Source organism: Pongo abelii, chromosome 18, assembly GCF_028885655.2.
Source record: "Pongo abelii isolate AG06213 chromosome 18, NHGRI_mPonAbe1-v2.0_pri, whole genome shotgun sequence".
NCBI classification, from domain to species: Eukaryota; Metazoa; Chordata; class Mammalia; order Primates; family Hominidae; genus Pongo; species Pongo abelii.
Window position 1 is genome coordinate 46,653,958 of NC_072003.2, and position 23,539 is coordinate 46,677,496.

General features: G+C 36.8%; 1 protein-coding gene across 8 annotated transcripts in view; it reads left to right on the forward strand.

Annotated features, from left to right (window-relative positions):
- The window catches only part of PHKB (phosphorylase kinase regulatory subunit beta), a 238,738-nt gene that overhangs the window by 1,242 nt on the left and 213,957 nt on the right, over positions 1 to 23,539 (forward strand). For 2 of the 8 annotated variants that reach the window (XM_009250686.3, XM_063717103.1), the window contains one exon: positions 1,415 to 1,526. In XM_009250686.3, coding sequence (XP_009248961.1) covers positions 1,472 to 1,526 — 55 coding nt within the window. In that variant the 5' untranslated portion in view covers positions 1,415 to 1,471. 8 annotated transcript variants of the gene reach the window in all.

Sequence of the window (23,539 nt, forward strand, 5' to 3'; positions counted from 1 at the left end):
AAATACAAAAATTACCTGGGCGTGGTGGCGGGCACCTGTAACCCCAGCTACTCGGGAGTCTGAGGCAGGAGAATTGCTTGAACCTGGGAGGCAGAGGCTGCAGTGAGTGGAGGTCGCACCACTGCACTCCAGCCAGAGCGACAGAGCGAGACTCCGTCTCAAAAAAAAAAAGAAATTATTTTCTCACCTAATATGTCCTCCTTACGTTTTGGGCTTTTCCCATTTGTGAAGTTCTTAGTTGTCTGTTGTGCACACTGACTTTTTTTTTTTTTTTTTTTTTTTTGGAGAAAGTAAATCTAATTTCTGAAAATCTAATTTCAGAAATCATACACCCAACACTCTGTTTTTTATACCTTACAAAAAGTTCAGCTTTATATACTTAGGGTTATAGCAAAATTACCATCTATGAAGTATGAGATAATTTTTTCAAAAAGTAGTCCTTAGTACTACTAAGAATCAATAAAGTGACTTGGAATAGTCACATGTATTTGTTTCACACTTTTTCTTAAATTGTTTTTGTGTGATATAGAAATACTGAGTTGGCTACTAATGATGTGGCTATCTGGATATAAAAAGTGTTATTGGATTGGTTATGTCTGAACAAAGAGAGTAACTGGAGTTTTCTTACAGGGACCTGAGTACTGCCCCCAACATATATTTTTGCAACATTTCTCTTTAACTTTCATAAGCTCATAGAGTTTATTTTCTTCGTCAGTCTTTGTTTCCTCTGAAATGCATGTCATAACAGTAAGCTTTGAAAATCTTACTTCTCTTTTCTTAGCTGAGAAAAAAAATTCTAGTGTTAACTGTTGTTGAGTGCAGTTATTTAAATCCACTTTTATGTGCAAAGTGCATGGTATCAATGTTGAATGTTCCTGTATGTTTACATCATAGTAGTAAAAAGAGATACCACTTGAAGTCATTCCTCCAAATTAATAGTTAAATTTGAGGTTTCAGATTCTTATAAGTATATGAAGTACAGAGGATAAAGCTAATAACTCGAGTTAATAACTTCCTGTGTCATTAAAAGCAATCAACTTGATTCTGTTTGTTACTTTTAGAAGAATATATAAATGGAGCTTTGTTAGAAACTTGACTAACCTGACTCCAGTAGAGTCCTCCCTACAGAGTCCTGAGCATTGTTACATAGTAGCATAATTACTTCGCTGCACACTAGAGGATACTACTTTTATGTAATGTTTAATCAGTGGATATTATATAGTTTCTGCCTCATCCATATGAGCAAGTGTAATTTATCAAAGCAAAGAAAATCACATTTTCAAGTCATAAAAGAGAAAATAAAATTATAACGATCCTCAGTTGCTGCCTTTGTTGCATACTGCATCATGTTAATAACTGCTCACACTGCTTTCAATTAATGTAACACTGATTGCTTCTAACCTTTACTAAACAGTTTTAAAATTGCCATAGCTTAGCCTGAGACGCTTATGATTAGAGCCAACAATTTGAAATGGCCTGCTCACCTGATGCAGTCGTCTCTCCGTCTTCCGCTTTCTTAAGGTCTGGTAAGTGTTGTAGACCCCAAAAGGGTCACTTGGTAATTTTAAATACCTTTGTTTCTGAAGGTTGATTTCTCTATAAGATATCATTATGTGTTTATTTCTTCTTTGGTGGGCCCAGGCCTGAGTACCCGGCTGGTGTTTTGTTTAACTTTGCATTGTGTTTTGAATGTGGCCTATTGTGTTCTTCTCATGTGGGATGTGAAAAGGACTGAGAGTGGAGTGCCTGCCCTGGTGTTTGCAAGCTGTTTGAGCAGAGGCAGTTCCTTAGTGTCTGGGAGCTCCCATTGTCAAATGTGCACATAGCATATTTCTTAAATGATTTTTGTCTTCTTGCCACAATGGAAGTAACTTCTACAAATTAGGAATTTTTGGTCAACATCCCACTTATCTATTCTTCATCAGCTTACTGTGAAGCAGGTTATTAATATATACATTTTCACAGACAGGAAGCGACTTGCCCCAGGGAATATTTTAAGGCCATGTGCTTTGGCCTTTATCCTGTGGCATCCTGGTGTAAAGGCTGGAACAGATTTTGGCACAATGGCTCTTTGACCGTTGTGTTGATGCACCCCTTTGAGAGCTGAATGAAAGCTATGGAATTGCTCTTCAGACGTGTGCACAGGATTTTGAAAACAATTTCTGGGTGATTTATGGACCCAGACATGATTACCTATGCATTCCCATTAGCAACCAGGCCTTTGGATGTATTCGGTGTCACTTTACGGAACAAGACACACATTTAGTTAGGTGGCCACATAGCTGAAATGAAAACTGAGGCATTTATAGCCCTTTTCTGTAGTTGTGGCCTAACTTGGGCCATTTAAAACCTATTATGTACTGGAAAACTCGGAGAAGCCTGCTGGTAAGAGGCTACCTTTTCTGTAATGCCTCTTAAGCAGAATATTTCAAGCCTCAGGACTCATGAACAGGCAAATGTGAGATGAGTACCCCCAAACACAGTGAAAACTCCTTGGCTTCACCATAGCCTTTCAGAAGTGTTTCTCCCTCTTCATTTTCATTTATATTTCAAGTCCTGTTCTGGCAAGATAGAGGAGGAAAATCTTAAAGAAAATAAATAAGAAATAGCTTAAGGAAGAATCAAACAGGAGAAAACAAAAACTCTTTAAGGAACTAAAATGATTTCTATCTCTAGGTGTCATCTGCTAAATGACAAAATATTATATAATAACAATGCCAATTGATTTCTGATTTTATCTTTGAACTAAAAGAACAGGAGGACATATATCTCTAGACTCTGTTTTCTTTCCTTATAAGCACCGAGCTCTGTTTTCCATCTTGGCTTTTTTACTAAGAAGGAAAGTGGTTTTAAGCATTAGCAGAGTCATTCAGTAGTAATGGGGAAATAGAATGTTTAAAGATAGCTTTTATGCGTCAACAGTCCTGAAAATTTCTAAACCCAAGAACTGTGCTTTAACATTACATAGAGTGTTTGAAGGCATATACAAGATGCTTTTCCTGTACTGTATCATCAAATTGAAATAGAATGCACCAAGAAACAGACTAGAAAAATATCAAACTTTAGTGTTATAATCCATTTTGAAGAATGATTCTTTATACATTACTTTCAATGTTGACACTTTTTTGGGAGTTCATCTAACCAAAACTTAGTAAAACTATAAAGACACACTTAAAATTTGTATTTGTTAAAATAATAAGTACCATACCTGCTGGTGTTAGGCTTAACTTTGCATTGTGTTTTGAATGTGGCCTGTCGTGTTTGCATTTAAGTACTCTGAGTGGTTTGCATTTATAATTTCTTACTTATTTAGAAATACTCCATTTATATTGGAAATGATTTGCTTTCCCCTATTGTAGTTCTTTGGACATTATCTTTATAGGCATATGTTTTATTGTGCGATTTCATTTGACAATTATTTTAAAGCACATCGTTGCTTCACAGCTGAGCTTTTCATTGGTACTTTGGCCAGAAACTATCCAGTATTGCCAAAAGTGAAAGCCAGTAGTATCTTGATTTTGAAAAATTTATTTTCAATGTACCTGCATTGTTTTATGTATTTTAACCCTTCATATTCCTTCTAGATATGTTTCTGCTTTTTGTTTTTTCTTTGTTTCTCCTCTTTATGGAATTTAGTGTGAATCCTGTATTTCTGTGTGTGCATACTTGAGTTGTGCTGTCACTACTAATGTACTAGTATTTGCTGTGGTTGAAGTTTGTTTTGACTGCTTAAACTGAAAGAGGGATCTAGATATTCAGGTTTTTCTTTAAAGACCCTTGGAGTCAAATGTACAAAACCAAGAATTTATAAAGAAATTAAACAGCCAAAATAAATTAAATAATTATTAGAGAACGAATGTAGTATTCAATACCTTAGATTCCTTCCGTTTCTCATGTGGCCACTACAGTTATATTAAGTTAGCATAGTTGGTCAGCTGTAGCAATCACCTTGGCAATACAGTTCAATTACTTGGAATAATGGTTATAGCATATTGTGATGAGGTAGGAAACGGCTTGGCATTTTTGCTTTTATTCTTAAATGACAAAGATAATTTAAGAGATTATTCCTTTTTATAATGGCTCATGAGCTTATCTACCTTGGCTCCCTAAGTTTATCAGCCAGCTGATAAGTGAGCTTCAACATAGGACTTGAGTCTTTTCATTTACTTGTTTCTCTTTATGTTCTTTGATTAACTTTCTTTTGTTAATTTAATTTGATGGGCAAATCAGTACCTGTTAAAATTTTATTGTATATTCTGGGCAAAACAAAACTTTCAATTGTGTATGCCTGATATTGTTTTTTTAAGGAATTTATATAGCAGCCTTGTTTTCAGTTAACTAATCTAACCGTCAACTAATCAAAAAGATTCTTGTGATTGGAAGAGAACATAGGCCTGAGTCTCCTGAACTCTTGGGGGTTGTGGCCTCCTTTAAGAGCCTAATGAAAGGGTGTACATTTGGTGTTCACCTACACCTGGGTCTGATTCAGGCTCTGTTGTTTACTACCTATTTGATCCTGAGGAAGCTATATCTTTTTGAGATTCTGCTTCTTGCTTTGTAAAAATGATGTTAATAAAACCTACCTGGAGAGATTATTGTGACGATCAAACAAGATGTTATATGCAAAACACCTGATATTTAGTAACTGCTCAATAAATTTTAGTTATCTTTCCTAAAAATATGTGTCTTTTACAATATTGCTGATGTGTATTAAAGACTAATGACTTATATACAACAAATATGATTTCTTATCTCTCTCATTTTGGTATCTACCCTCAAAATAGCCATTTTAAGAAAATCTGTCATGCTTAAATACAACTAGCTTGAATCAGATTACTCAGAATTTAATATTAATAGAGCTGTGCTATTTAATATGGTCCATTTCATTTTGTAAATTTAGCTTTTATTTTACTCTATGTCCATCTTATTTTTGTCAGTAATCACTGTAACTCTAAAGAAATTGTTTCTGGTAGTTTCCATGGAAACTCCTATTAGATTGCAGGTAGAGCAGTTGTTATTTTATGTATACTTAAAAGATATTTTTGTCTCAGATATGCACTGGGCTCCCTTCATGTAGCATGGAATTCTCAGAAGCACTCCTTAATTGTATCCTACTTGGACCTCTGACCTCTTACTAGGACCTGCCCTGTAATCTTACAAGATTTAGGAAATAGAGGCCATATCGTATGACTTAACCCCCTTGGCATGAATCTCATTGACCCTCAGGCTGTGTCATTATGCTCAGCAAAAATGATGCTTCACATTTCATAAATGAAGTGGTTTCATGAAGAGCACAACAGCTTGTCTCACTGCTTTAGATTATCACCAGTACTCACATTGTGCATTCTAAAAGCTATTTTCCTTGTGCTATTTTATCTTCAGTCTTTTGTGAAATGAGAGAAAGAGTAAGAGGAACTCCCTAGAATTCATGATTCTGATCCAGGTATCTATGCACATTTCCAAATGGTTATATGATGGGCATTTCAAATGTAACCGGAACAAAACAGAACTCTTATTTTCTACTCTTATTCTTATCCCAATCATGTTCCTCCTTAAATATACTTCATTTCATTAAACTAAACCATTATTCTTCCAGCTACTCAAGCTAAAAAGGTTATTCCTCTCTTTCCTTCAACCTTTTTATTCAGTTAATCTGTAAAATCTTTCTACTCCACCGCTAAAACACATATCAAATCTGTTTTTCTCCAGCTGTACTCCTACCTCCCTAGTCCAAGCCACTTTTATCTCTGGTCTACACTACAGAAATAGCCTGATTTCCTGTCTCCTCATTCTTATCTCGCTACAGTCTGTTCTCTGCCCAGCAGTGAGATGGGTCTTTAAGAAATGTAAGTCAGCTCATGTCACTTTCCCACTTAAAGCCCTCCCATTCTATCTGTCATTACTTAGCATAAAATCTACATTCCCAGGCTCACGCCTATAATCCCAGCACTGTGGGAGGCTGAGGTGGGTGGGTTACCCGAGGTTAGAAGTTCGAGATCAGCCTGGCCAACATGGTGAAACCCTGTCTCTACTAATAATACAAAAAATTAGCCAGGTATGGTGGCATGCACCTGTAATCTCAGCTACTCGGGAAGCTGAGGCAGAAGAATCACTTGAACCCAGGAGGTAGAGGTTGCAGTGAGCTGAGATCATGCCATTGCACTCCAGCCTGGGCAACAAGATCGAAACTGTGTCTCAAAAAATAAAATAAATAAATAAATAAAAATAAATTATACATTTCCTTCCTTTGAATGACAAAGTCCCAGGTGACATGGCTTTTGCCTGCCCCTCTGACCTCTTCACAGAATTCTCCTCTTCTTCTCCACTGCTATCTTTGGGTCCATGAGATGCAATCTAATTTGCACTTTAGGCTCTGTAGTATAGCTTTTTAGGCTCTCTGTAATAGCTATTTTATCTGCCTGGAAAGCTCTCTATACTGCTGTTTGGGCAGCTTGTTCCTTCTGGTTGAGTTTTAGGTTCTCATCTTAAATGTAGCCTCCTTAGAAAGGCTTTTTCTGCCCACCCAATCTAAGTAGCTCCCAGACACATCACTCTTAATTTTAATTCTCTGTAGTGTCCTTATTATTAGGTAATTTTTTCCCCCTTCTTAGTTTTCCTGTTCATCTTCATCCACTAGAATATAAGCTATATAAAAGCAGAGACTTACTTGTTTTCTTCATAGCTGTATCCCTAGAGTCCAGAAGAGTGCCTGGAACATAAAAAAAGTTCAGTAAATCATATAGTATCTATCACACTGGAGACTGTCCTGCTTCTTTTGAGAGACAGTGTCATAATGTGGTTATTATATAGATGTTAGACTCATACAACTAGGTTCAAATACTAGTACTGATACTTACAAACTGTGTGAACTCAATAGCAAAGACATGGAATCAACCTAGGTGCCCAATAACAGTGGGTTGGATAAAGAAAATGTGGAATTTTTCTTTATTCCACATTTTCTTTATTCCACAGGGAATAATTCACAGCTGTGGAAAGAATTAAATCATGTCCTTTGCAGCAACATGAATACAGCTGGAGGCCATTATCCTAAGTGAATTAACACAAGAACAGAAAACCAAATACTACTGCATGTTCTCGTAAGTGGGAGCTAAACATTGGGTACTCATGGACATAAACATGGCAACAGTAGAAACTGGGGACTGCTAGAGGGGAGAGTGAGGGAGAGGGACAGGGAAGGGGTTGAAAAACTAACTGTTGGGTTCTTTATTCACTGCCTGAATGATGGGATCGTTCACACCCCAAACCTCAGCATCACATAATATACCCAGGTAACAAACTTGCACATGTACCCCTAAATCTAAAACAAAATTTGAAATTATTAGAAATAAATAAACAAAATGTTTTTCCCCCTAAAACCAAACAAATTGTGTCTAATGTTTTGCACTTAATTTTCCATACTATGGAATGGAGATAATAGTTTTTTTGTGAAGATGAAGTGATGTCTAGGAAGTACCTAGTGGTGGTAGTAGTAGTACTAATGATAATAATGATTTTTCATGCTATGATGACAGCAGTGACAACTTTTTAAGCAGCTAATCTTTATTGAGTACTTAATGTGTTACAAGTAGTGCTTTACATTTAAATCTCACAGAAATCCTCTTGCATAGACCAGTTCGGTTGGGGAGACCCTAACCCAGCGGCGCTAGAGGAATTAAAGACACACACACAGAAATACAGAGGTGTGAAGTGGGAAATCAGGGGTCTCACAGCCTTCAGAGCTGAGAGCCTCTAACAGAGATTTACCCACGTATTTATTCACAGCAAGCCAGTCATTAGCATTGTTTCTATAGATATTAAATTAACTAAAAGTATCCCTTATGGGAAACAAGGGATGGGCCGAATTAAAGGAATGGGTTGGGCTAGTTAACTGCAGCAGGAACATGTCCTTAAGGCACAGATCGCTCATGGTATTGTTTGTGGCTTAAGAATGCCCTTAAGCGGTTTTCTGCCCTGGGCGGGCCAGGTGTTCCTTGCCCTCATTCCTTAAACCCACAACCTTCCAGCGTGGGCGTTATGGCCATCATGAACATATCATAGTGCTGCAGAGATTTTGTTTATGGCCAGTTTTGGGGCTAGTTTATGGCCATATTTTGGGGGCCTGTTCCCAACATCCTCTTTTGTAGGTATTATTACTATCCCCTTTTGAAAAACTCAAAGCACAGGGAAGTAAAGTAACTTACTTAAAGTCACCCAAACTCTGGCAGACCCTATTCTCCTAGCCACTGCTGCCTTCCTTCTCTTCTTCAACTATAGTGCCTAGTACTCCATAAATAAACAACAGTGGTTACTATTGATGTCTTCTTGATGTTTACTCTTCTTCTTTCATTCATTTCTAATTAACTGATGTTTATTGGACCTCTCTGATGCAGGAAGTTTGTAATAAATAATACTGGTTGAGAGAGCTAATAGCCTGATGGAATTTATGCAGAGCTCAAGGTGACCAGTGCTTTTGTATACATTCACTCTGTCTCTCTCCTGGACTCCTCCAGTTGTTTCCTACTGAACTTTGCTACTAGAGCCATAACCTCTCCTTGTACTATCACCCTAGTCAATGCACACTATTGTTGCCTGGGTGATTTTTCTAAAATGAACTAACCCTTAAGTGGTTGCTTAACACCACTCATCAGCTCTCTATCTCCTGCAGGGTTGAAGTAGGGACTTCAAGGAAAGCCTCTCTGGAAGTGATATTTAACTCCTAGAAATAGGAGTCAGTGGAGAAGTTGGGGTAAGGAGGGCTCTAGGCTGAGGATCCTGGGGCTAGATAGAGCTGGGTATTTAAAGCGTACTGAAAAGGCCATTATGGGTAAAGCATTGTGAATGACAGGAATGGGTGAGAGGAAGGGCTGAGATGGGCAGGGCCTTGGGAGCCTTGAAGATATTTGAATTTTATTATAAATGGAAGGAATGTGAAAATTTGAAGCAGTGGAGTTGTAAGGCTGGATTAGTATTTTATGATGATTCTCTGTCTGTTATGTAAAAATAGACTGAAAGGTGACAAAAAGGCAGGGAGCAACCTCATGGCAGAAGCTGTGTGTCATATAGCTCTATGTTTAACACCTGGCACCATGCTGGGTGCATAGGGCCACTCAATCTATGTTTGATAGTGAATGGCTGTGAAGGCACAGATATTGAGTATATCATCATTCTGGATTCAGAAGATGTGGCCACCTTGATTATGCATTAGAATCTACATATCTCTGACTCAATAAACTCACTTTTGGAAGAATATTCCTGTGGCCCATTTCCTGTTAAACGGAGAATAAACTAACTTTAGAAAGTGAGTTTATTGAGTCAGAGGTATAAATGGTAGGTAGGTTCTAATGCATAATTAATTAAGGTGCATATATACAAATATAAAATGTATATGTGTGACGAGGTCAGGAGATCGAGACCATCCTGGCTAACATGGTGAAACCTCCTCTCTACTAAAAATACAAAAAAATTAGCCGGGCGTGGTGGCGGGCACCTATAGTCCCAGCTACTCGCGAGGCTGAGGCAGGAGAATGGCGTGAACCCAGGAGGCGGAGCTTGCATTGAGCTGAGATTGCACCACTGCACTCCAGCCTGGGTGACAGAGAGAGACTCCGTCTCAAAAAATAAAAAGTATATGTGTGAAATACATGTGTGTATGTATATAGTAAAATCTTAGATACAGTTAGTTTTATATCATTATGCTATTCTGTTTTCACATTTTAAAATGGCATATTGACCCTTCTATTCTGAGGAATAGTCTGCAAAGCTACACAGGGTCCTTGATTCTTTGCTTGATTCAGGCAGAAGGATGCATTTAGACATTTAATTTACCTCTGAAAAGATAATGGACTTTTAGAAAAGATATGCAATTAGGACATGTCTTATGGTTTTGGGACACATCTATTTTCAAATCCCTGATTAGAAAACAACTGCCCATTGCGGTGGCTCATGCCTGTAATCCTAGCACTTCAAAAGGCCAAGGCAGGTGGACTGCTTGAGCCCAGTTTGAGACTAGCATGTGCAACATGACGAAACTATCTCTACAAAAAATACAAAAATTAGGCCGGGTGCGGTGGCTCACGCCTGTAATCCCAGCACTTTGGGAAGCCGAGACGGGCGGATCAGGAGATCAGGACGAGATCAGGAGATCAAGACCATCCTAGCTAACACTGTGAAACCTCGTCTCTACTAAAAATACAAAAAAGTTAGCCAGGCATGGTGGTGGGCGCCTGTAATCCCAACTACTCGGGAGGCCGAGGCAGGAGAATGGCGTGAACCCGGGAGGCAGAGCTTGCAGTGAGCCAAGATCATGCCACTGCACTCCAGCCTGGGCGACAGGGCGAGACTCCGTCTCAAAAAAAAAACAACAAAAATTAGCCAGGTGTTGTGGTGCCTGGAATGGCTGGTTGGAGGTTGTGGCAGGAGGGGTAGCTTGAGCCCGAAAGGTTGAGGCTGCAATGAGGTCGCACCACTGCACTCCAGCCTGGGTGACAGAGTGAGACCCTGTCTCAAAAATAAATAAAAAGAAAACAAGTAAAAGAAAATTGTAACTGCATATATTATGTATTTAGTTTTGAAAATGCTTTCTGATGGTTCATTGTAGCTTCTAGGATGTGTGTTTTTTTGTTTGTTTGTTTTTGTTTTTGCGACAGGGTCTTGCTCTTTCACCCAGGCTGGAGTGGAGTACAGTGGCACTATCACAGTTCACTGCAGCCTCGGTCTCCTGTGCTCAAGCATTCCCTTCTGCTGGGCCTATAGGTGTGCACTACCACACCTGGCTAATTTTTTTTTTTTTTTTTGGTAGAGACAAGTCCTCACTATTTTGCCCAGGCTGGTCTGGAACTCCCAGGCTCAAGCACTCCTCCCAACTCTGCCTCCCAAAGTGCTGGGATTATAGGCATGAGCCACTGCACCTGGCCTCTATGATGTATTTTGAATACATTCATACTTGCTCTCATTTTCTTTTTCACATTAGGCCTTGGTTGCCTTGATTAGAAATGGTTTTTAAAAGATGAAACAATTGTTGCTGTTTTTTATTTTATTATTTGTTACCTTTTTCTTATAGACTTTATTAGTTTATTTTACCAACAATCACATGATTATTAGTCCGTTAAAAAAGAATTATTCTTTATATTTAACTTACTGGGTTTATAGCTTTCTTCTCTTTCAGTTCATATTTCACAAATTTTCTTGAGGATGTTGGTTTGTGTAGATGAACAGATGTGGTACCTAAACATTAAGTGATTTCCAACAGCCTTAATGAGAATTTTTTTTAAGTTATTTTTAATTGACGAATAGTAATTGTATATATTTACAGGGTACCATATAATGTTTTGGTATATGCTTACAGTGTTGGATAATTAAATCAGGCTAATTAACAAATCTGGCCCCTCACATACTTACTATTTTTTTCGTAATGAAAACATTTAAAGTTTACTCTTTTAGCAATTTTGAAATATATAACGCTTTATGATTATAGCCACCATTCTATGCAGTAGGTCACTGAAGCTTTTGCCTTCTATCTAACTGAAACTTTGTACCCTTTGGTCAACATTTGAGAATCTTGTGTAATAATTGAAGTTTGTCATTTTTATAGGTTCTGATATGTTATATGTCATATGTGCTCTTTTTCCAAAATATATATCATTGATTTCTCATTTGTCATATAAAATCTTTAAAAGTTTATTGTTTTACTCCCTTTGTTATCAATAGCCTCACAGTATTTACATGGCCCTCCTTTTTGGCAATTTAAGATTCAAGTCTTGTAGCTCAGGACTGAAATAGGCACTAGCCATAGAGATGAACACTTATGCTGTTATTTGGATTATAGATCAAGTCTTATTGTTAAAGCTGTGGATGGAGACTAGGAAGGACAGACACAGAGTCTGGGATTGGGCTATTGAGCTGTGGATAGTTCCTCTTCATACATATTTTAGCTTCCTGGTATGTTTTGAAAATATACTCATCAGGTGCTTAACTTGTATTCTTTATTATATTTCTGTCTTCCTCCAGTAGTTGAACCAGTGAATAATTTTCTGTATACTAAAAAAAAATCTGGTACATTTACTTTGTATATTAACTTTGGTTGCATTAACTTTCTCGGCTCACTTGTAAATATCTGATGATTGATTAGTTATAAATCAACAATAAGTCAAAAAGAATTAGCTTGTTGTGACTTCATTCAGTGGACTAATTTCTTGTTTTTTTTTTTTTTTGAGATGGAGTTTTGCTCTTGTTGCCTAGGCTAGGGTACAATGACGCAATCTCACCTCACTGCAACCTCCACCTCCCAGGTTCAAGCGATTCTCCTGCCTCAGCCTCCCAAGTAGCTGGAATTACAGGCATGCACCACCACGCCCGGCCAATTTTGTATTTTTAGTACGGGCAGGGTTTCACCATTTTGGCCAGGCTGGTCTTGAACTCCTGACTTCAGGTGATCCTCCTGCCTTGGCCTCCCAGAGTGCTGGGATTACAGGTGTGAGCCACTGCGCCTGGACTATTTCTTTCATGGGGTTTTCTGCTTACAGGACAACTTATTGTTAACTTTTTATAATTCACATCCAAACTTTTAATGACTTCTGATTTAGGATGATTTCAGTCTCATCTTTTTTTCCCTGCCTGCTAAATAAGTTTTGTCATTAATTTCCATCTTTGTAACTAAATGGGAGTCATGCAAGTCTAACTCTTCAAAAATTAAGGACAAGAGACTAAACCTTTAAATTTACTGTGATCTTTGATTTTAAATGTTTTGATATAAGTGTTTGCTGATATATTTTGAAGATGGAAGTTGGGACATCTCAAGTTATAGCATGCTTTTTCTTTCTTTTTCTATCTCGGGAACTTGATCACAGATCTCGATGTCTTAATAGAGGCAGCCTTATTACTTCCTCTGTCCTTAAGCAAAAACAATACATTTAATAAGTTTTGAGTAACGGAACATTCTATGGCTAAATGATTCCAAAGTGGGCATCACTCTTAGGCTTTGGCCAACTTCTTGCTATAGATTTGATTAGGGAACTTCATCTGGAAATTTGTAGTGAGAAACCCGGATGGAACTCTAGAGAAAATACACTGTGCATCATAAGGCTTTGCTAAATGTAGGAAATAGAACCATGCCCCATTTGGTGACATTTCTCTTAGCAAATTCTCATGCTTCCAAACAACGTTTAAAAATACGTCTTATTTTTAAAATAATTATTTAAAAAATAATCTTAATTAAGCAGCTTTATTTGGTATTGTGGTAAGCATTGATAGAGAGTGTTAATCATTTCTGTTGATGTTATTCCTGCTTTGACAGTTTTCCTGTTCAAATTGAGCCCCTTTTAACTGCAGCTTATATAAACATGTTTATTTTATTTTTAGAGTCAGGATCTTCCTTGATCTCCCAGGCTGGAATGCAGTCGTGCAGTCATAGCTCATTGCAGCCTTGAACTTCTGGGCTCAAGTGATCTTCTTGCCTCAGCCTCCTGAGTAACTGGGACTACAGGCATGTGCCACCATGCCCAGCTAATTTTTTTTTCCTTTTTTGAGAGACAGGATCTTGCTGTGTTGCCCAAGCCGGTCTCAAGCTCGTGTCCTCAAGCAATCCTTTCTTCTCAGCCTCTCAAAGTGCTGGGATTATATGAGTGAGCCTTGATTTTTAAAATGTAAGGCCTTAACTTTCATTTGTGTTAAGCAGATTTTATGTAGTCCACTGGTAAAGTAGTTTTCATGATAAATATCTTTAATATAGAGGTTTTTAAAATAAAAGCATGTTTTCTTAACTTACGTATTTCTGAGGGAAACTATTTTAGTTTTGTGGAATCTTTTTATATGAATTTCTCTCTGTACCCATTCAGAGATCCTCTTGTTTGGTTATATTTTTTTCATGGAAATACACAGTAAAGCTCAATTAGTTTGTTATACCCACTTTATCCCAATTCTTAATAGGCTTGTAGCTTTGGTAATAATCATTTGTTCAATGACCTCAAGGATAAAAATATCTATCAGGATGTAAGGTTTTAGTTATTATAATTTGAAGAAATAAAAACACTATTTGAGTGTTAGAATTTATCAATGCACTCTTTCTTCTGCTGTATCTCATTCTCATTATATTGATACTTATACCTAAGACCTATACCAAATTTAAGTCCTTCTTAGTTTTTTAAATTCTACTATTTAAATATTTCTTGAATATTTCCTCCCTTGTGCATTACTGGTGTCACTGTCTTAATTCAAGGCCCTAGAATGATTGTTTTGACCCAAACTAGACTTTTATGCCTAGGGCTTACTCCCTGTCTAGCAGTCCTTTGCTCTGCCAACAGATATATCTTCTAGAGTTTGGATCATATGATGCCCCAGTGGCTCTTCGGTATCTGAAGAATAAAATGCAAACCTGGAATCTGCTGTTCAGCATCCTCCCTATTAGACTTCTGGATACCTGTCCAGCCTCCTGTCTTCCTCACATTCCCTGCTGCAATGTTATTAATGTACCTGGCAGTTCCCGAGTGGGTCACTCTCTTTTCTGGCTTCTGCACCTTTATCATGAAGTTCCCTCTGTATTAAATAGCCTTTCTCTGTAAGCTTGGTGCACTCCATAATCTTTTATTCTGCTCTAGTGATCTCTTGTTTTTACATATTTTCTGACAACTCCCTTCTCTGCATTTCAGGTTTCGATTAATTGCTCTACTGGTTCCCATGACATTTTATACAGGCTTCTTTTAGCTCTGATGTCACTGCATTGCTATTAGATAATTATGTATCTTTCTTCTTTACTAGGCTATGAAATCCTTCAGGTCACAGACAAGATTTGTTGCAGCTTTGTATAGCCCCTGATACAAGGCTTGGTGCTGGGGACTCAATGTTGAATAAGAATACAAGTTGAATGAATTAATTAATCATGTTAGAGGAATTAGTACAATTTTGGTTCAGAATGAACTTTCCAGCACTATGTGTTGTCTAATAATTTAACCTTTTTACTTGGTGAATAAAATTCAGTTTATTTATTTTCCTGCACATTTTGAATAAGAACATATTTTCGTAGTAAAAAAAAGTCTTCTACTGGTCAAGTCCAAAAAGTTTCAAAATTCAGACTCATAAAATAAGTGTAATAAATAAAACAAAATACTGACCTAGGTTTATAATAGCTTTATGACGTGGTGAGGGCACTTTTGATTTTTCTGTTAAACTGTGGACAGCATCTCCAAGGCCAAACTACATGGGTCTGACTGCTTTTACCCCTTGTATACAAACTTTGAGCTGGCTCTGTGTACTGATTTTTTCTTTCCCTGAAGAGAAAATGGAAGAAATCACATAGATTATTCATCTACATTGTAATCCAAATGTAAGTCACCAGTAGCATGTTTATTCCTTCATGCATAGGGTGAGTCAGTGCTATTTAATAGGACTTGTGTGTCATAGTGTAAACTTTACCTAAGATACTGAGGAATTTGAACTTAACCATTTAAATTTCAGGAATATGGTAAAGAAAGAGAAAATTATATACTTTTAAATAAAATAGAGAAAAGCTTCCTAAATCTTGCCATCTAGAGTAAGTTTCAGAATAAGAAGTGATATAACATCTATTTCTGGAAAAGTCTTGAACATAATGCTAAATAATGCACTAGAGAAAAAAATCTATGTTTTTACCTTAGACCTCTTTAAAGCAGAGTCTAGCAATTATCATGTATTTAATTTACAAGATGAGAGTTATTTTTATTCTTGTGAACTGCAGTTGTCTTCAACTAATATGGTATTGAAATGGAAATAGAAAGAAGTGAAATCTAGGTAAAGGACAGATGTGTCAAGTAACATGACAGCTGAAATGGTTCATTTACATGGCTGACATGGACAGAGTGCAGCGATCAATACCAGAATTGCTTAGAAACCCCTTCATATTTTGGGGAAAATTGTCATTAAAGCAGTATTTCTGATTTAAATGTTACCTTGGAAGCAGGTTATATATTGCTGTGAAAATTTTTTTTTTTTGCTTTACCTGAAAAAAAGAAACAAAGCATATTTCAGTGTTTAAATCCTAGGTCTTCCACTTGCTACCAGTGTGACCTTGGTTAAGTTACTAAACCCCATTTAAAAAAAAATATTTAGAACGATAATAATAGTACCATTATTATTAGGAGAGTTATTGTGAGGATTAAATGAAATCGTATGTAAATAGCTCTCAACACAGTACTTTGCTTGTGGTAAATGTTCTGATATTGTTAGTTCTTATTAGGATGCTGATAATCATACTATAATTATATTATTCTTAACCTTTTTGAGCTCTTTGGTTAAAATTAAATTTATGTGTTTGTATTCATTCTGGCATGTTGCATATTGACCAGCACCCACTAAGCATGGTGTTCTGGGTACACTGGTGAATTACAGTAGCATAAAGAAATGACCTTGTCCAGAACAAACAGACCAAAATAATGAATGTATTTTAAAAATATCAGATCCCTGAATAGAGTCTGGAGATCTTGTTTTTGGTGTTGGTTTTATGCTTAACAAGCTCTGCATCCTTGAGCAAGTTGTGAATTTCTTCCATGAAATAAGAGACTTAGACTAGATACTTGTTAATATTTTTTTCTGCTTCAAAATATTATGGCACTCAATCATTGACTGTCAGAGGAGTTAAGGGAAAGTACTTATACGGTTTTAGGGCTGAGGCTGGATGATTTCAAGGTAGATCTTACAAGATGGAGAACTGGTTGTGATTGTGAGAGTTGAGCTGATGAGATAATAGCTTTGGATTTGTCAGTACGGTGATGCAAAGATCTTAAAGCAAGCTTTGATGAACAAGATGTTAGTTTTGATATTTAAGCTGTTTTAGTTGGTTCACGATCTTACTTTCTAGGGATTGTAGAGCTAGATTTTCCTAAGACAAAGCTGCTGTCTAATTTTGATCTCTGGCATCTTCAACATCTCACACCCTCTCTTCTTCCCTCCCCTCTTCTCTCTCATTTTTTTTTTTTTTTTCAAGATAGTAGTACTATCATTGTAGAGCCTTGGATCTAATTAAATGCAGATCCAATTCAGCAGGTTTGGGATAGGGCCTGAGGAACTGCTATTCTAACAAGCTCCCAGGTGAGGCCCTTGCTGCCTGTGGATGGCCTGCACTTTGAAGAGCAGAAGTCTATCTACAGCATCATATTTGTTGAGCAGCAGTCCTTTGTGCCATCCTCATCTCTTCTTTGTCTTCTAATTCAGATTGCAGATCTTGGGCTCTGAATTAAGCATCCTCATATTCCAAACTCGAACTTAGTCTTTGAATAAATATGTCATTATCTGCATCCCTGATTCCCACTGGGCATAACCCCACAGTTCCTGGGTGTGATCCATGGCTGTTTTTGCAGCTTCCTTTCACTGGTATGGCACTCTGCTTCTGTCAGTTTGCTGGTGTACTCCAGGTTCTGACTTCTGGCCTGGATTTACCTGGCCCAGATCCTTTTACTCATCTGAACCCACTTCAGGGTTCCATGTTGAGGCCATTGCTGTACATTCCTATAAACGTTAAAATTTCCAACTGTTGCTCTTGGAAATGAGTATATATATATATATATATATACATCTCCTGTCTCATCTGTTTATCATACATGACTACAGTAATTGGTGATCCCTTCTGTATCCTGAGGATCATGTAGTTCTCCTTTCAGTAGGGAGCTCTGCTTCAGGATGTAATGACTGCCTCCATTTTCAGAGAGTTGCCTAACCAGTTGGATGGAAATGAGAGGTATAACTGGTTAGCACTAGAAGTTAAGCTGATTTCCACCCGAGTCCAGTTTATTTTTCCACATGTGTATCTTTGAGAAACTGATGTGCTAATTGCTTAAAGGTCTTTGTGGAGGCTCTTGCTGGTGCTGGTGGGATTGGGTTCCTTCCAGCCTCTTTCATATTTCATGCAGCTTGGCATTTAAAAGAGAACAATAGTGTTAAACACTGGCTTTAGAAGTTCTTTTTTTCCTAGGTATCCTTGGAAGATTCAACAATATTATGGAATGACCATAAAAATAGTGGTAGGTGCTTCAAGAAATATAATTTTCTTTGACAAGTAGAGGAAACAGCAAGCAGTCTTCAAACTAACTACAAAAAACTGACAAGTTCAAGGCTGATTTCCATTGTAGTTTCATGTTACAGAAGTAGTTTAGTTTCATTTGCTGTAGTATAAGCTGAGTACCTTAAATATCCATTGTCATAACTCCAGTTTTCATTTCAATTTTTTGCTACAATAAAATTCTTATAACTAAATTATAATGCAAATTAAAGTACTACAAAATTTTAATAGATGTAATGTTCACCCATAGTCACATTCTTTCAGTTTCGTATTACATAAAAAACTAATAGTCCATAAAAATACGGTAAAGTTAAGCTACACTTAGAATAGACATGAAAAAAATTTTAAGCCAAACTAGATGGTCTGAATAGCATATTGAATGATGAATTAGAACTTAAAGAATGCCTATTATAGCTTTCCAGTTCTGTAATTTTAAATGTATTTATTAGTAAGTAGATTAATTTACATTTTGATGTCTTCATTATAGTGTGGGTGTGACAACTTCATACTCATTCTATACTTCTTTATGAGATATTTGATTCCTCTTCCAAGGGTCTTGAGTTTGCTTTGTCTCCCACAGAGACAGCTTGGTTTTCTGGGATGTTTGACAACTAGCTTTAGTTAGGCATGACGGTTGTTAGTGACTTTTGGTGAAATTAAGGTTAGCTCTGAATAATCATGCTTCAGAAATGATCATTCATTTTGGTTATAAAATTTTTCTTGAAGACTTATTAGCATCACTCCTGTGTAGCACAGGGTCATATTTTATTGGCGCTTTTATCCCTCATCTGACACAATTAATGCTCTTCCCTCTGTCATGGTTAGAAAAAGTGGTAATCTTGGTTTTCTGCAGCTCCTGCTCATAATCACTAAACTACCTGTTGCAGCCCAAGGCTGCTTTAACTTCACATTATTTCACTTAGTTGTCTTTTTCTGTTTCTTAAAAATTACTGATTAATTTGCTGATTTAAAAATCATTATGTGGGTCATCCATTCTTGCATTGATCAAGAGGATTCTGACATTAACCTGACAAAGCCAATTAATCCAGAAATCGTTGGTTTCCCACTTTGTGCCCCAGTCCTGTCCTAAGTGCTGAAGTAGATGACAAAATTTAAGGCAAAGAAGAGAAGACAATTCGTATTTAATATGCACTGTGTGTTGCTTTATTTAAAATATTTCACTTAAGCCTCACAACATCCCTGTGAGGTTATATAATTTTCTCCACTTTTCAGATGAGAAGACGTAGCTCAGAGAGAGCCCAGGTCTTGAAAGTTACAAAGTGATACAGCTGTGATTGCAGCCCAGTTCTTCCTGTTTTCAAAATGCTTGTTGTTTCCTTGACCTTTTAGCTATGAAGACCTTCCATGACCTTTTAGCTATGAAGACATTCTCCCCTCCAGCATTTTGTTGATACTCTGAGGGCTGGGGTAGGGGAAGGCAGTTTCTCTCTTTTACTTGATTTAACATTGGGTTTAACCTTATTCACTAAAGAATGAAAATGCATTTGTTTCCTAAAAAGGAGTTCCAAAAACTTTATAGAAAAATTAGAATTGTCAGAATACAGCTCTGACCTCACAGAAATCATACAAAATCATAGTATATTATGGGGAAGGTAGTATAAATAAGAAGGGCAAATGAAATATCTAATTGAGTGATTGCCATTCATAAGGTCAACACATGAAACATCAACCAGGTTTAATATCCTGAAATAGATTTTATAGGCCATGCTCCTTCTCTAAAGGTCACTGGAAGAACTTAATACCTTTTTATTAAAAATAAAATGGGAATGGTGGAATGGCCTTTTCACATCTTATTTGGATAAGTTGAATAGGCAAATTTTGCCTCCTTTTTATGAAGTTATATTATTTCATATTTGCCATTTCATATTTTACATGAGAAATATGTTTCTTACCCACCTTGCTATCCATCATGGAGAAACGTAGACTCGAAATCTTGAGGGTTCAAATGAAGTATAATAATAAATAGGAGTTGTTAAATAAAAGTGTGTATGTATGTATGTATGCATATACAAATAATTTTGGAGCAATCTCCTGTTTAAAGCAGAAAGTGAAAGCAAGGATTAAAGACTCAATGCTTCTCAGTGAAGCATTTTTTTTTGTGAGGTTTCATGGTATAAGGAAAAGTGCACATGTACAGTTTGTCTTCACAGAGCCCTGTTTTCAAATTCAGACTGCCATTTAATAACTTCTCTGTGCCTCCATGTGGTATGACAAAGCTGTGATACCAGTCTCACAGCTTTGTCAGGATGATGGGATGGAATAATGTATATAAACTATCTTGTGCAATGCATAAGTAGTTAGGCATTCAAATTTCCTTTTTCCATTTAAAAAATTGCACAAGTAGTAAATGCATATAATATTTTCATATAGTATTTTTACAATCAGAACTATAAAGAATAAAAATCACACTCCTTTCCGTAGGGGTAATCATTTTTAACAATGTGGTGTGTATCCTTCTAGGCATTTTAAAGTACTTAGTTATCTATATATGCATGTACATTTCAAACGTTATACATATATAGTTATTGTTGCTTAGCTTTGCAACACCTAGGATCATGCTAAACATCTTTTCTTCTGTAACATTACTTTTCCACACTGTATTTAGTCTTTCATAATACATATAGAACTACCTTATTCCTTAAACTGTCTTAAGATACTTCATTGAATGAAGGTGTCATAATTTATTTATTTATTCCTCTATTGAGAGCACATTTATTCCATAATATTTTAAATTTCCATGTATGGTGGAACTGTGCAGAAAATAAATCATGATTTAAGTTTTGTTTCTTTTGTTCTCAAAGAGATATCAGTCATCTTGAAGATGCTCACAGTGCTGAATCTATGTGTAGTATATTCAAATCTTTTTAACTATAGAAGTTAAGATGCATCCATTCTAAAGTGAAGAAGACAAATTTTCCAATTTCTCTAATCATGGAAATCTTGCTCAGGAGGTGGAACTACATTATTAAATCAGAGAATGTGGATGGGACAGTAGCAGGAGATAGGGTAGCCTGTGAGAATAAATTTGTAAACTGGTCATCAAAAGTTTCCTGAACACTGCTTCTGGGTCAGGACTTCATACATAGCAGAGCAACTTCACTGCTTTCTTTGGTTGGTTCATATTTATTTATCTAGAGATAAGGTCTCACTCTGATGCCAGGCTGGAGTCCAGGTGCGTGATCTTTGCTCACTGCAACCTCTGCCTCCTGGGCTCAAGCGATCCTCCCACCTTAGCCTCCTGAGTAGCTAGGACTACAGGAGTGTACCAGCACACCTGGCTGATTTTTAAGTTTTTTTGTACAGATGGGGTTTCGCCATGTTGCCAAGGCTGATCTGGAACTCCTGGGCTCAAATGATCCTCCTGCCTTGGCCTCCCAGAGTGCTGGGATTATAGGCGTGAGCCACTGTGCCTGGTCCCTCACCACTTTCTGTTGAAAGTCAGTGGTTGACACAAGCTTAAAAAAAAAAAAAAAATAGTAAAAAGAAAAAAAAGTTTCCTGAAACATATTTTGTCAGCTTCTCTCCTTTTTCTTCCTTCCTACTAAACATTTACTGTCACCTACCATGTACTAGATATTGTTCCTGTAATTGATCGTCTTCCAATGTAGTACGGAAAATAACACATTAATCAAATGGTGAAAATAAAATGTATTGTGATGACTTTTGATAAACAAGCAGTGATTAAGGTTGCAGAAGATTGAACAATTAACTGCTGTGGGAATTAAAGAAGGCCTCCCCGATAATGTGGATCACTCAGTTCAGTTCATAAATATTTACCGAGAACCTCCTATGTGCCAGCGTTAGAGATCCAAAGTTGAGAATGTATTGGGTGACTTGTCCTTTCACTAGTTTGTATCAGTGAAGGAATAAATCGGAATTTTAAGAAGAAGAAATTATTGCCTGAAGATGATGTAATTTAAATTTCAAAAGTGCTTGAAAATATATTGTATCTTGTATAGATGAGTCATAGGACAAACATATAGACTATTGTTCTATGGGAATGCTTGCTGTCTCAGCAGCTCAAATATTAATGTCTTAATAATTTACTTAATAAGCCACAGATGTAGTTTGCTGATAGACTGTATGTTCATATACAAGCCTCTTTCCTCTGCTTTCCCATGCCTACCCCGTCTGCAACCTTCCTGCCCTCCTCACCCTCCTGTGTGCATGTATGAGTACCCGGAATATACAAACCTCATGGAACTATGGGACTCTTTGACCCTCTATGATAAAAGATCTTCGGATTATGCTTAGTTCTTGATTATCTTTTTGGGGAACATCTTAGCCTAGGGATTTGGATTATTCACTGCTTCTTTGTACATATTTCTTAGTTTGTTAACTTCTGCAACACAGTCTTCAAAAATTGTATACCTCAGGCTTTCAGGGATTTATTCCTGATTCTGAAAAATTACTACTCTTTACATGTCCCATAACTGGAAGATTATCTAGTCACAATTAGCTAAGGCAGGAGAAGAATCTGAAGTTGGAAATTAGAACTGGTAAACCTCAAGTTGCTCAGTTCCCAAAATTAGAGAATCATTAATGAAACACAGATGGTAAACACTGACTGATTCCTTCCCTGGGGTAAGATTCTATTTTCACAGATTTGGTGTACTTTTCTGCTAGAGCCCAAAACCCAAAGAAATCTGAAAGTATGTTGTTTGTATAATATTTTTAACTTCCAGTATCAGTATGCAGTAGGGAGTGCTACATAAAATGTTTTTTAAATCAATATATTGCTTCAGGCAATGAGGATTTTTGCAGACATTAATGCAACTATCCATAAAGCTCTATTATCTAAGCTATTTGTAAACATCATATGCCTGTGATAGGTTTGAAATCGTGCCTTAAAATATTAGGTCTGTGAGAAAACATACATAGGCCAAATGTTATATTATTAGGTACTAGAGTTTATACATATATATATATATATTTTTCTTTCCACCTTTTATTTTAGGTTGAGGGAGTACATGTGCAGATTTGTTACATGGGTAAATTGTGTGTTGCAGGGGTTTAGTGTATAGATTATTTCATCACCCAGGTAATGAGCATAGTACCCAATAGGTGGTTTTTCAGTCTTCACCCTCCTCCTACCCTTCCACCCTCAAAGAGGTCTCCGTGTCTATTGTTCCCTTCTTTGTGTCCACAGGTATTCAGTGTTTAACTTTCACTTATAAACAAGCATATGTGGTATTTAGTTATCTGTCTTTGCATTAATTTGCTTAGAATAACAGCCTCCAGCTCCATCCATGTTGCTACAAAGGACGTGATTCCATTTTTTTATGGCTGCATGGTATTTCATGGTATATAGGTACCATCTTTTGAATGAATCCAATGTAGATAGGCTCCTGGGTTGAGTCCATGACCCTGCTATTGTGAATAGTGCTGCAGTGAACATACACATGCATGTGTCTTTATGGTAGAATGATTTATGTTCCTTTGAGTATATACTCAGTGATGGGATTGCTGGATCGAATGATAGTTCTGTTTTAAGTT